General features: G+C 40.3%; 1 protein-coding gene across 2 annotated transcripts in view; it reads left to right on the forward strand.

The window, feature by feature from the left end:
* Positions 1-15,481, forward strand: part of LOC145339240 (serine/threonine-protein phosphatase 4 regulatory subunit 2-like) — a 58,791-nt gene that overhangs the window by 21,270 nt on the left and 22,040 nt on the right. For both annotated transcript variants that reach the window (XM_080183645.1, XM_080183653.1), the window contains exon 3: positions 2,854-3,024. In XM_080183645.1, coding sequence (XP_080039771.1) covers positions 2,854-3,024 — 171 coding nt within the window. The remainder of the gene's footprint in view (positions 1-2,853; positions 3,025-15,481) is intronic.

The following is a 15,481-nucleotide window of genomic DNA, read 5'->3' on the forward strand; positions in this document are numbered from 1 at the left end:
CACCAAGTAATTCAGTCTCCGCTTAAAGGTCAAAACATCTGCCCATGTTATAAGTACTGGATTTGGTGGTATTCAGAACAAAATTTGGCACAAACTTTAATTGGTTGGAAATTCGGTGTTTCTTCTACACTGAGTGAAAGAGTGGTGGAGACAGGTGGAGTACAATGGTCAATTTCTGTTGTGTCACCATTTGCACATGGGTGTAATTAGAGCGTGGCAAATTTCTATAAGTAGTTACTATTATTGTGACCATGGAAATTTATAATGGGAGGCTGGATGACAAGCAATGCAAAACAAAATCAATTCACGAAATAGTGTGAATGTAGGCAAGATTTTTTAATACAAGTGGTATGTCAGGTTACTTGACAAAAATTGTATTTGTTGTTTGCTGTTTCTCAGGCTACTCTTTAAAGTATCAATCTTAAAACAAAAAGATTGCAAAGTAGTGTGCCAATTGAGAAGTGAACAGAAGTGTTTGAATAGATTTTGAGTTGAAAATATTTAGCTTGAATTTATGTATATTTTGATTTTTGGTTCAGTTTTCATATGGGGCTTGCAGGTGAGATCTACTGAGAATACTTGGTTTATTTATAGGATGAGTCATTGCTTGAGCATTTATTGAACATTGCTTGAGTATTTATTGCCCATACCTAATTGCCCTTGAGAAGGAGATGATGAACCATCGTCTTCAACTGCTGCAATCCATATTGCTTCCAAAGTGTTGTTAGGAAACAAGTTTAAGGAACTGAGCAATGAAGAAGAAATGCTGATTTATTTTCAAGTCAGGATGATGCGGCCTTAGAGGGGATCTTGCAGATGGTGATATTCCCATGCACGTGCTGTCCTCATCTCTCCTCTCCAGGTCGTGGAGGTTATGTGATTGAGAGGTAGTGTCTAAGAAGCCATAGTGAGTTGGTGCTGTGCATCTCGACGGCAGTAAGCTCTATAGCAACAGAGTGTTTGTAGTGGAAATAATGCCAGCTGAGTTAGCTACTTTGTCAGACTTCTTGAGTGTTGTTGGAGCTGCACTTTACCAGGCTAGTCAAGTGTATCCATCACATTCACACTTCTGTCTCGTGGCTTGCAGATGGTGGGCATGGGAAGTCAGAAGATTAATCACCTGCCCACAGAATATTGAGCCACTGTTCCCTTCTTGTCGCCGAAGTATTTATATGGCTGGTCCAGTTAAATTTCTGATGAATGGTGACCATAAAGATGATGATGGCGAATTCAGTGATAGTAAAGCCACTGAGTATCAGGAGTAGATGGTTAGACTATCCTGTTGGAGATAGTCATTGCCTGGTAGTTGAGTAATGAAAATGTTACCTACCACTTATTCCCCCACACCTGAATGTTGTCCAATTTTGTGTTGCGTATGTGCAAGAACTGCAACATTATCTGACGAGTTGCAAATGAAATTGAGCACAATGCAACCATGGGCAAACATCCCAACTTCTGATCTTGGGATAATAGGAAATTCTTTGGTGAGGCAGCTGAAGATGATTGGGCTCAGAACATTGAGTCTGAAATGATTAGCCCCATCAGTACATCTGTGCTAGCTATGACTCCAGCCAGTGGAGGGCTCCCCTCCACCGCGTCCCCAGTACTCATTGACTTCAGTTGTACTAGTTCTCTTTGGTGGTCCATTCCATCAAATACTGGCTTGATTCATGGGGCTGTTTTTGGTATGCTCTTCTGCGCTCCTCATTGAAGCAGGGTTGGCATCCTAGCAGATGATGGCAGAGTGAGGGATATACCAGGTCATGAAGTTGCTGATTGTGGTGAAAAATAGCTCTACTTTTGCCCATAGCTACCTCTTGGGTATACACTTCTGTACTGCTAGATCTGTTCTAATTTGTCCCATTTAGCGTGGTAGTCGTGCCACACAAACATGATGGACTGTGTCCTCAGGGTAAAGATGGGACTTTAAAGTGATAATGCCACATCTGTTATGGACAGATGCATCTGTGACAAGCAGATTTATGAAGACAAGGGGGGTTCCAGTCAGTTTTTGCCTTATGATGCTTTTCTCATTAAATGTAGAAGGCCCAGTCTGACAGCTTCGCCTTTCCGTATTCAGCAAGCTCAGTCACTGGCAGTGTTACTGAGCTCCTGGTGACACATGTTAAAGTCTTCTACATTATGCCCTTTCGAGTGATGCCGAACATAAAGTAGGTAGAATCAGCAAGAGATTTCCTTAGAGTATGAAACTTGATGTGGTAAAAATTGATGAAAAATCCGTGGGCCACACTTGAGCAAAAGGCCATCAGCTGGAAGGTATAATTATGTGCCGGTGACTATATCAGACAAGTTCTGCCACAAATCAGCTGGTGTTGGTAATGAGTTTGCACAGTTGTCTTGGCTGGATATTGGGTGGCCTATAGATTATGTTCATTTTTCCTCGTGGCTTGATATAACTGAGTAGCTTGCAGGGTTGTTTCACTGTAGACTGATATGGGTCAACGACATTGTTGTGGGACTGGGTTAACATCTAGGTCAGGCTACATAAGGGTGGCAGATTTCCTTCTGTTCAAAAGAAAGTGAATCAAATGGGACTTTGTGACAATCCAGGTGTTTCACGTTCACTGACAGCTTTTTATTCCACATGTATTCACTTGGCTGAATTTAAATTTCTCTAGCTACTCTGGTGGGTTTGAACTCTCAATTACTGGTCCAATCCTCGAGATTACCAGTTTTGTAACACAAGCCCTCTCCCACTGTAGCCCTGTGCTGATTTAGTCTTGAAGAGTATGTCTGAAAGTACCCTGTTGTCTAGTCTGATTTAAGATATTCTTAATCTAGCCCATGTGTTTTTTTTTTTAGCATTAATTTATCCCTGGGTTGTAATTTCAGGATTCCTTGGTCTCAATTTAAAAGCTACTTCGTATTTAAATTGGAAAAAGTCATGGACGACTTCAGAGCCTCGGCCCCTGAACCCAGAGCTCCACCCAATCCAAACGTGGAATATGTTCCTTATGAAGAAATGAAGAACCGAATTCTTAAAATTGTTAATGGGTTTACGGGGTAAGTTGATCACTTTAAAAATTTCCACTATTAATTCATTTGCACTAAACTGCAGAAACAAAATGAAAGTTATAGAAATACTTGCTTAATGAATCAGTAATACTACCAATTTTGTTAATTCAAAAATATTACTATCTCTGATTCCTTTAATATCTGCAGCCAAATTAATTGTTCTCGGATTTTTTCAGTTGTGTAATTACTTATATTGAAACAGCTCAGTGCTATTTTAAAATTTATTGCATTTTTCTTTCATTGTATGTCCATAGAACGGAATGTTGAAGGTAACCAATTTTTAGGCTACGAAATGTCAAATTTTGTTGACAGCCACTTGCTGTTGAAAAGGTCCAACGATGGCAATTTCTTGGACAACTGCTTCCTATTGGTTTGCAACTCCACTCTAATTGCAGATACTGTCAGCAGCAGCTCAGCAGGCCTGAAGACAGCTTTACCTGTGCAAATGGTGCATCTGTTTTCCCATAGCTGCAATCATCTCCGTGCTATGATGACACATTTTCTTGTCTTTTGTCAAATCAGAAATGACTAGAAATGAACAGCAGGCATTATGAGGAAAAGACTTGAATTAATGGATCAGAAAATGCTCAGAAGATTTGAGGGTTTTCAAATATCAATGGTTTTCACGGGGTCAGTATTTGGCGTTCAGGGTTAAATTATTAGCTCGGTGGGGAAGGAGGCTGTAGATGAAGTTTTGGGTACATTAAATGTTTTCTCAAAGGGTATAGTTGACAGAAACAGTTAAATCTTAAGAGAAAAGTAAATAAATATTTGAAAGAGGAAGATGAAGATCAATAGGAAGAATATGCGGCTTTTGGATTCGCATTGCAAGAGCTAGTATACGTGCAAAGGGCTTCTATGAGATAAGACTTCTATATTGTGTGAAATATTTATTTAGCTGTTCTAAAAATATCTGAAGTTGAAATGATAAATTTTTTAGCGTTAAAAGTTAGAGATCAGAACTCAGTTGTTTGCCGGACAGGTCAGGTTGTTCAGTAGTAAGAACAGAAGCAATGCTTTGGAGTTTGAGGAAACTTTGAGAGCAGAGTACCTTTTGAACCGGGTGCTAAGTTGGGAATTTGGTGTAAATGAGCTCTTTCTGGTAAGTATTTCTCAAGATGTAATTTTAACAGATAGATCTGATTTAGAAATTTGAATCTACAAGTTAGTTTTGCCTGGTAATGGCAGTTATCTATCAATCAACTGAAGGTTGTCGCTTAAATATGTTAATTACTGTAACAAAGTTGATTTAGCAGTTGTAACTTGGTTGAAAGTCATAATATCACTATATGTAGTAGGTGATTTTAAATACAGACATTGTGGAATATAGAGCGCTTTGAGAGCAAAGGGTAAAGTTGAGAATTTGGTACAAGTGAGAATTTGACGCAGAAAGAGAAGGAAGTGTTACTTTTTGTTTTGTTTTCCTTGCGTAGCTGGTGAGTGCTTTACCTCCAAGCGAGGACACTGTAACTTGCTGTAACTTTCAGTAACTATTTAATTAAGTGATCAAATAAATTAACATCTGGTAGGCAGGGCAGGTGTTGTGCCAATTTGAGAGTTTATGGACTGCATTACAGTCCCAGGCAACCAAAACTACCGAAAGAAATAAAAACAGAAAATGCTGGAGAAACTCGGGTCTGACAGCAGCTGTGGGGAGTGAATAGAGCCAACCTGAATTACCCTTCTTCAGAGCTCTGTTTTGTTTCAGATTTTAGCATCTGCAATATTTTACCTATGCCTACACTTCATGACTGCAGATCTGAGAAACTTTGGTCAGTTACTGAGTGGGAGTTACAGCTGCAGACACTGCCAGACATCAATGAGAAGGAGAATTACCTGGGCACTTGTTCCAGGATGTAGTCACATTCCTTGGGATAAATAGGCTTAGTCAGTGGTCAGGAACATGGAGCATGACGACAAGTCTGACAGATTTGGGTGTCTAACATATAGTGATGAAGAAGCCTCAGCTTTTGTCAGGTTCTTGCTATATATGTGGGATGAGAACAAGGAATATGTGGTGGATGAGCAAACTAATCATTGCTGTATGGGGGCTGGGTGCCATTCCATTTTCAAGTTGTTGAGGGTGGGGTTGAAAAAGAATGTGGTAGTGACAGAGATTATAGTCGGGGAACTAGGTACTGTTCTCTGCAGCCATGTCTAGGCATTTGGAAGATGTCTTCCCTGTCTGGTGCCAGAATAAAGGACATCTCATGGTGAAGATTAATTTGGAGTGGGAAGGAAAGAATTCAGTTGTTGCTGTGTAGGAAACCAAGGCATAGTTGGAACTAGGAATTATATTCTGTTTGAGGAGTTAGAGTCCAGTCAAAGTTAAGATGTGGAACCTCAAAACTGCTAATCTCTAGATTGTTACCTGAATTATGTGCTAATTGGGCATTAGATCAAACTTGTCATAGGAAAAAAGGATCAGCAGTGCTCAGAAAAGAGGATGCTATTCCATTTGGATGGGTTGCATTTAAGCCTAGTTGGGATCACTGTCTTTTTGAATCACGTAACCAGGGCTGTGGCTTTAAGCTAAAAAGGTTGGGTGGCGGAGGTGGTGGGATTCAATTGAAGGGAACTTTTGACATCTGAAGAAGAAAGTCAAGATAATAAAGCAGTACAGGGATTTGAATAAAGATGAGAGTAGAGTGGAACAGAAAGGGATAGGGAGTTTACTGTTGATAATGCAGCAAATAGGATCCATGCAAATAATAGTGGTTAAATTCCAGGATTTTAATTTAAATATGCAAAATATTTAGAACATAGAACAGTACAGCACAGAACAGGCCCTTTGGCCCTCAGTGTTGTGCCGAGCTTTGTCTGAAAACGAGATCAAGCTGTCCCACTCCCTGTCATTCTGGTGTGCTCCATCTGCCTGTCCAATAACCACTTGAAAGTTCCTAAAGTGTCCAACTCCACTGTCACAGCAGGCAGTCCATTCCACACCCCAACCACTCTGAGTAAAGAACCTACCTCGGACATCCGCCCTATATTTCCCACCATGAACTTATAGTTATGCCCCCTAGTAACAGCTACGTCCACCTGAGGAAATAGTCTCTGATGTCCACTCTATCACAACCTTGGTCAGTCTGTAACTATGTCTCTCCAATGGTGATTACATCTAAAGCATTTATCTCTATTTGTGCATTCTAAAAATGCACTTGGATCACAGCATAATCAAACAAGATCACTGTGGTTTGAGAAAAAGGAAATTGTGCTTTAAAAAATTAATTTTTGAGCATATAGTGAGTAGATAAATAAACAGGAATCAGTAGATGGGAGTATATTTGATTTCCAAAAACCACTCCATGAGGTGCCACGCAACAAGTTAATGTGCAAGATGAGATCTCATGGAATTAATAATGTGTTAACGTTGATAGAGAGTTGGTTGAAGGGCAGAGAGCAGAAATGGGGATAAGCGGGGCACTTTAACATTGTTAGGCTGGGTACCACAAGAATCAGTGCGAGGGCCACAGCTATTTACTAGTTATATTAACGTCTCTGACAAAAATTCATGCTGACAATACATGGCTAGATGGGAATGTAAGCAATGAAGAACACAGAATGAAGCAACAAAGAGATATGGACAGGTTAAGTGAGTAGGCAACAAGATGGCAGATGGAGTATAATATTTGTAATTGCGAAGTTATTCGCTCAAATGGCTGTGAATTTCTTCTTTTCATAAGTTCTGTTTGGAGTTTTGAGCCCGCACACATTGCTGATCTCGTACTGTTCACTATACAGATTCACAACATCGTTTATCCACAATTTTTTTCAGTTGTTCAGCTAATTTAGGAATACACTCTGGAATGTGGAATGTCACGGGGCGTAGTGAGAATGTGGCCCTCACTGCCACGGGGCGTAGTGAGAATGTGGCCCTCACTGCCACGGGGCGTAGTGAGAATGTGGCCCTCACTGCCACGGGGCGTAGTGAGAATGTGGCCCTCACTGCCACGGGGCGTAGTGAGAATGTGGCCCTCACTGCCACGGGGCGTAGTGAGAATGTGGCCCTCACTGCCACGGGGCGTAGTGAGAATGTGGCCCTCACTGCCACAATGTGGAATTCATTGCAACAGGGAGTAGTGAGAATCAGGTGCCTACTGCCAAAGGAATTGTGAGAAGATAGAAATCTCTGCCACGTGGATTGTTGGGGGTCATAGTACATAAATGGAAGTTGGAGAAGTATTTGGGAGTAATTGGATCAAGTGTTGTGCAAATGATTAAATGAATAATGATGGGATGAAGTGCAATTGGTGCACGAATGCCAGAAGGACTGGTTGGATCAATTGGACTATGTCTGTACTATATATTCCATATAATTCTGTTCATTCCTCATTGGTGAAACATACAAAATATAATGTAACTTTCTCCTCTTTTTCTCTTTTCACCTCACCTTCTTTACCCTATGATAGGTGTCATGTGAATTCATCCAGCTCAGGAAGGCTGTACAGCTTGTTGCCACATCACTACGAATGTCATCCTGGATCCCCTGGTTCCATGAGCTATGTGGAATACTACCAGAGAGATGTGCTGCTGGTGTGTCTGCTTGCTTATTTCAGCAGTCTTATGCAGAAGAGCCCCTGTCAGCTCTGGCCATTTGTCTGAGTTGTTTTCGAAATTCCTGTGAACAAGCCATCTTTAATCTTTTTTAATCTATGATTGCAACGAGGTGCTGCCCCTTTGTTTCCCATGTATCCCCCTCACTATATGCCTTTCTGATGAGCCAATGAGATTTGTGTCACTTTGACTGATGTTGTTTTGAGCCGCTTGTCAGTAACCCCTTTTGATGTCTGTGCTCTTCTCAATACCTCAAGTGACTTGGAAAGATAGACATTCAGGTTCTGTCAGTTGTTGTACTGAAATACCCTTGCTAATTTGGGTAGTATAGGTCTTTACAGCTTCTGATTTTCCTTTCAAATGCCAACTGTTAATCATTCTACAGTTCTCACATCCTCGACACGTCTCTTATTTCATGTCCCATTCATGCTCCCTTTGACCCTGCACCGCCAACTCCTTTATCATTTAATCTTTCCTACCTTCCCTTTTGTTCTTTTTCTAGCCTGCCCCTTTTATTTGCTTAAAACTAATTGCATTTCTAACCCTCTCCTGTTCTAATGAAAGATCACTGACCTGAACCATTCACTCTGTTACTTTCTCCACTGCCTGACATGCTGAGTATTTCCAGCATTTTCTGTTTTTATTTTAAGTCATATATATCACTGGTTTACTGAAATTCCTGGATGGGGTATCTTTGCCCTTTTGCCCTGTATGCCAAACGGATGTTAAGATTTCCATTCATGAAGCCAGCAGCTTTCATCTGATCAACTCACAACTTTCACCCAATCATGTGTCAACTTGTCCATTCCTACAGTTACCATGTAACAAACCATCTCAGCGTTTCCAATGTAATTTCATTTCTAAATGGTGGGCAGGGATTACCTTGCGACCTTTCTGTCTACACTTAGCATACATGATTGAATTATCTTCAGCCTTTACAATTCTGTTTGGCTCCCTTGATCCAGATTTACTTATAGGCTGAGCAGCTGGCTCACCAAATGGTTCATCTGTGGAAAGGTGTGAAGCATTTGGTCTCCCACCTATTAACAGCTCCTTTATGCTTGTGGGATCATAAGTTGCTTGATACGTTTACTTAGTTGCTTTACTGCCAAATACCTAAACTCTCTGCAATTATTTCTAGAACCTGGTTCTTTTACATTAGGTGGTTAATTCCTTTTGAGATGATTAAACTTTCACTTTTTGATGGAAGTGCACCTACATCTTTAATGTGTTTTTATACTAATCACTATTTTCCTTCATTTCACAAGTTTCTACCTGTATACTTTTGGTGTCAAATTGCATGCATTTAGAACAGGGCATTTTACAACCTCACTGCTGATTGTGATAAAATGCAGACTGGTCCACGTGCTTCAGTCCAACTTGTGGTGATCTGATGATTCGAACGCCTTAGTAGAGGTTTAAAATATGTGAGCAAGTGCAGTAAACTCAGTTTGTGGATTTGCTGTTGCTATTGTGCATTTCTCTGCCAGTTCCAGTCTGACATTCCTTTTTCTCCTCCTCAGTCTCTTTCTGGCATTGCTTTGCTGTCATTTGCTGTCAGGTTTATAGTATTCTCTCCCTACTTCTGTGACTTGTCCTTCTTGTCACTCCAACTTCAATTAAAACCTCTTGTTTTCCAAAGCCTGTCAAACAACTCCACGTCTACCTCTTGACATTGTCAACATTTCAAAATAACATTTTTCATTTTGTTTTAAACTTTCAACATTTTAAGCTGTGAGTTGGTCGGCAATGGAAATCAATATCCCAGATAGTTGACACTAGTTTCTTCTTTAGCATTTTCAGGCCTGTGCAAGAGCCTGTGGTACCCTTTTTTTAGCAGTGCTTAAAATATTGGATATTTAAATTATTCATGCAAAACACCCAGGATTTCAATTTGATTTTATCTTCCCCAATTTAGGTTGTTTGGAAAGTATCTTGAGCCATATAATGCATTTATGGAGGTCAAACAGGTTGTAAGGCATATACAATAAATGGCAATATACTCAGCGTAGATGAAATGTGAGATCTTGGAGTACAAATACGCAGGCCCCTAAAGCCAGCAGTGCAAGCAGACAAAATTGTAAGGGTATATAGAATGTTCTCCTTCACTGGTAGAAGTATAGAATACAAAAGTAAGGATATAATGTCGGAATTGTATTAAACGCTGGTGACGCCACAACTGGAGTATCTGTGTAGTCCTAGTCACTACGTTACAGGAAAGACATAACTCCTTTAGAGAGAGTGCAGAGGAGATTTACAAGAATTTTCCCAGGGCTTTAAAAGTGCAGCTATGAGGAGACATTGGATAGGTTGAGGTTATTTTCTTTGGAACAAAGAAGGTTGAGAGAGGACTTGTTAAATGTGCACAAAATTACGAGTGGGAGAGATAGAGTGGCCAGGATAAAATTGTTCCCTTGGTGGAGAATTCCAGAACCAGAGGACATAGATTCAAAATAAGTCACAGAAGGTGTAGAGGGACATAAGGAAGAACTTTTTCGCGCAGAGGGTAATGAGTGTCTGGAATTGGCTGCCTGAGGTGGTGGCAGAGGCAGAGACCCGAAACTCTGAAGTACCTGGATCTGTACCCTTAAATGCTGTAAGCTACAGGGCAATGGGTCGAATGTAGGAAGGTGGGATTAGAAAACGCACCTGAGTGTCCTTGGGCCAGCATGGACAAGATGGCCTGAATGGCCTCATCTGTGCTGTAACTTTTCTATGGTCTATAATAAACTGCAAGACATCTCCCCCTAATCACTGGAAATAATGGGAACAATTTAAAAAGATGAATTTTGAGTATTTTGCACTCTTCAAACATGCCGGTTTAAATGCAAGAATATAAATAAACCCAGTGGTAATGTTAGTTGAGGACAAACTGAAAGGTTTGGATCACGCCTAGCTTACTGACTGAAGTACTGATGCAAACGATAGTATCGTTGCACTGGTTGAGAGGAAATTCAGCACAGCGATGTTGAACCTGAGAAAGTGCTATTTCATGTGCATCAATACAGGGGCTGCAGGCTGAATTCTTTTTTTAAAATTTCACTATAGAAATGGCGAGGGAGCAAAGCTTGCTTTACTAAAATGTATATCGAGCACTCGCCTTTTGGTGGAGTGCTAGCCTGTATGGATTGCTGGCAAGTTTCTTACAGCACACCACTATTTCATTGCTCCCTCTTCTGTTCATAAGTGAAATTGCAGCCGCAGTGAAATCATGTTTGCAATCTTAATGTAGTTGTTCCCTTCTTGTTTGACATTATTAGGATTAGACATTATGATTTTGGGTCTCCTTGGGTCAAGATAAGATAAATGGTTGAGAAATCCCACAGCTGATTGCATGGAAATGCATGTTTGTGGCTGTGGACTGTTGAGTTCTGTTTTGGTGGTCCTGGTGTTCGAGTGGCCCTCTACAAATCCCCGTCCAAGGCAACATGTAGAGTGGAATTATTTGGACAAGGTGCTGAAGTACTGTTAACTTCCCATGAAGTCATGTTGTAATGTACTTTACCACTTTTATAAAAGGAAAAGAGAAGTGTCATCCAGACTCAAAATGTTGGCTCTATTCTCTCTCCAGCGATGCTGTCAGACCTGCTGAGATTTTCCAGCACTTTGTTTTTGATTCAATAAGATTTCTGTTTATTTTGTAGGTTGATTCGACATTGAAAAATATTGGTGTTTGTGATTAGATCTGATGCTATTTTTTTGAACTGGTAAACAGAAGATAGATACAAGAAAGTTTGTATCTGCACCTTTCAATGCTGTAAGCTACTGCACAATGGGTTAGGTGCAGGAAGGTGGGATTAGAAATTAGATAGGTGCAAGAAAACTTTATTTTCCAGCCCACAATTGTAGTGCAAAGGCCCCAAAATGTGGGGGCAGCGCAAGTGCCATGAATGGTTGAGTTCCGTCTACTCTTGCAGCAAAACTCGAGCTAACATATTATCTGTCAAATCAGCAATAGAGTCTATTTTGCATCGGAATCTGTCCACTTTGCAACTGTGGGTTGGAAAATAAATATGATTAATCAGGAAAGGCTTTATTAAGATGATATAAGTAAGGTGCAAGCAACATAAACCTTTGGTTTGATTTATTATTGTCATATGTATTAGTTTACAGTTTCTTACGCGCTTTGCAGACAAAGCATACCGTACGTAGGGAGGAAAGGAGAGAGTGCAGAATGTAGTGTTACGGTCATAGCAAGACTGTAAACAAAGATCAACTTAATGCGATGCAAGTCCATTCAAAAATCTGATGGCAGCAGGGAAAAAGCTGTTTTTGAGTCAGTTGATACATGATGTCAGACTTTTGTATCCTTTTCCTACGGAAGAAGGTGGAAGAGAGTATGTACGGGGTGTGTAGGGTCCTTACCTTAGTCTTGTTTTGTGTTCTGTTCACTATTTTTAACCTTTTACTGAACATCATTTTGCTCTGTGGAGATAAAATAATGTCATAACTTGAGTTTTGCTGCAAGAGTAGACTGAACTCGACCATTCATGGCACTTGCCCCCATACTTTGGGGCCTTGGCACTGTAATTTGCAGTAATTAAGGGAGCTGAAACAGGGCAGTGCCTTCTACAATGAAACTGGGAATTACCAACAATCAGCATGAGCATTTCTTGCTGAGAAATAGAAAACAAGGAAGTGTAAGTTAAGATAGTTGACTCAAAGTAAAAAATTACGTATAGTAAGTGAAATAGGGGCAAGAAAGAGAGATGGAGACAAAGTTTAAAAAAATTGCATACTTTTTGAAAGATTTTAAATAATTAAACATCTGCAGTAATGAGACTCCACGCTTTGCTTGGAATAATACTTGTTATAATACTATGTTAATAATTTGCTTAAATTGGAAATTTTGTTTAAACCTAACCATTTCTGAGAGGGTGTCATGTATGTGGATGCTGAGCCTGTCATGAGGTAAGAGGATACTGAAGCTTGTGGAAGAATAGAGTAACTTGGACAGCTATGTTTTAATTTATCTTTAACTGCAAATGTCCAGCTGAGGAAAGTTGCTGCCCAAGTTGCCTTGCTCCTCCACAAGCTTGGCCACACTGGTACACTGCCACCAGGTTCTCTGTTCATTGCTTGGTAACGGTGAGTGCTAATACCCTCACTGTTGTTATTGCAAACAACGAGGTCAATGTTTTCTAACTTTTTCCCTTTAAAAGATAGAATTTTAAATTGTTTTCCTTATTTTCCATCTGTGGGATGATACTGCATTCTCATCGAGTAATTGATTAATCCATCTTAAGCTATGAAAATTAAGATAAGGTGATTTACTTGTTTTTATTCATCAGGTTGGCAAGAAGGTTACTGAAGTATACCTTAAAATTTCTGAAGCTATACAGTTCAGGCAAATGCATGTGCAATTTGTGCAATTTCATGCTTGCTGTAGTTGACCGTTTAACTACCGAGTAGGCAGGTCATTTTTACATTACCAGGAAGGCTTGCTTCTGAATCCATTCATCCATCTCATTTATCTTGTGGATAGACATCATAGCATTGGCGTAGCTGACAAATTTGGATACATTCAACTTTTATACATGAAGCTGTGATTGAGAGTTGCTACTTTATTTTGAACTGGAAATCTGGAAGTCGAATTGCCAGTAGTAATTGACTGTTGACTCCACTGGCAAATTCTCTTCCGATACTAGATATAAACTGGCCTCGTATGTGAATCCTAGTGCCTTAGGAGTTGCTTTCACTGGATATTGCTGTCTCAATTATTTCTGTGCTGCTGATGGTAATATTGCCAAGCATGTACCCTAACATGGCTTGAGTTCACCCTTCTTGCTTTTTGTGTATGTGCCTTATAAATGGTGCACATTGTTTTATCAGGTTTAAACAAAATTGTACAGTATAGAACCAGGTAAGGTGGCTTAATTAATCTCTGTCTGGAGTCTCCTTCCATCACAACTGCCTGTCAGTTTTTCATCATATTTTTCCATTTTCTTTTCTTCCATGTGTTCATATGGTTTACTTTTCAGAGCATTTAGCGTGGATAGAGGATTGGCTGTCTAATAGGAAGCAGAGAGTTGGTATCAATGGGTGCTTTTCTGGTTGGCGGTTGGTGACTAATGGAGTGCTGCAGGGATCGGTGCTGGGGCCTCAACTATTTATCATTTATATAGATGATCTGGAGGAGGGGGCTGAGTGCAGGGTGACGAAATTTGCTGATAACACGAAGGTGAGTGGAAAAGCAAATTGCGTGGAGGGTGTAGAAAGTCTGCAGAGGGATCTGGATAGGCTGAGCGAGTGGGCGAGGACCTGGCAGATGGAGTATAACGTTTGCAAGTGTGAGGTTATGCATTTTGGCAGAAATAATAGTAGGAGGAATTATTACTTAAAAGGCGAAAAGCTGCAGCATGCTACGGTGCAGAGGGACCTGGGGGTCCTTGTGCACGAGTCGCAAAAACCGAGCCTGCAGGTGCAACAGGTGATCAAGAAGGCGAATGGAATGTTGGCCTTTATGGTGAGGGGGATAGAATATAAAAGTAGGGAGGTCTTGCTGCAATTGTACCGGGTACTGGTGAGGCCGCAGCTGGAGTACTGTGTGCAGTTTTGGTCGCCACACTTGCGCAAGGATATATTGGCCTTGGAGGGAGTGCAGAGGAGGTTCACTAGGCTGATATCAGAGATGAGGGGGTTGGCCTATGAAGAGAGACTAAATAGACTGGGTCTGTACTTGGAGATAAGAAGGATGAGGGGGGGATCTTAGAGACGTATCAGATCATGAAGGGGATGGATAGGGTAGAGGTAGAGAGATTCTTCCTGCTTAGAAAGGATAGCAGTAGTAGCGGACACAGCCTCAAGATAAGGAGGGGGGGAGTGCAGTTTAGATCAGAGTTGAGGAAGAACTTCTTCACTCAAAGGATGGTGAGTCTTTGGAATTCTCTGCCCGTTGAAGTGGTGGAGGCTACCTTGCTAAATATATTTAAGTCATGGGTAGATAGGTTTTTGATAGACAAGGGAATTAAAGGTCATGGGGAGAAAGCGGGAAAGTGGAACTGATCCACTTCAGATCAGCCATGATCTTATTGAATGGCGGGGCAGGCTCGAAGGGCTAGATGGCCTACTCCTGCTCCCATTTCTTATGTTCATGTTCATTTAACTATTTGTCTCAATCACTTCCAATTATATTCCAACCACTGAGTTAAAAAAAATCTATTTTCTAATTGGATTTATTAATGACTTTTGTTTATTCATCGACCCTAATTTTAGATTCTGACATGAGGAAACATTCTCTGCCCAACCCATTCATAATTTTAAAGTCCTCAATCTTCATTATTCAACCCAGATATAATGATGTTGTTTTGAGATTTTCTGGGACCATACTTGAGTAGGACTATTTATTGGTGCTTTTATAGAAATGCTTGAATTCAATACTATTTACGTTAGTATTTTTTAGTTGAGGATTCTTGCTCACATTAGTTTTCAATGATGTCAGTATTCATTTTAGTATTTTCTTTTCCTTCCACTTGCCTTATTAAATTTTGCTTACTTTGCCAAGCTCACCAAACACTGCCCTGAAAGTCTATGTCACTAGTACCTAAGGCTGTTTGCTGCATATTTGGTGTCATTCCTGCTATTGAGAGCATTTGTCCTCACTAATAGTGAGTAGGTGATATCACTCGATACTATTGACAGCTCCTTCAAATCCATTGGGGATATGCTGATATGTAATAACAGGCTGAACTAGGTATATTCTGTTTTCTTCATTGCGTAGGCATACTGGGAATCTCCTTCATTATCAAGTGGGTGCCACTATCATAGCTTTGTGAGAGCAGTTTGGTTAGCAAAATAAGGAATTCTGGTGCTAATGTAAGACATTTAGCATTTCATTACTAATGACCCATTATTTTTTCATATATCAGATTTTAAGATTAACAGTGTT

Source organism: Carcharhinus amblyrhynchos, chromosome 3, assembly GCF_965287045.1.
Source record: "Carcharhinus amblyrhynchos chromosome 3, sCarAmb.v2.hapA, whole genome shotgun sequence".
NCBI classification, from domain to species: domain Eukaryota; kingdom Metazoa; phylum Chordata; class Chondrichthyes; order Carcharhiniformes; family Carcharhinidae; genus Carcharhinus; species Carcharhinus amblyrhynchos.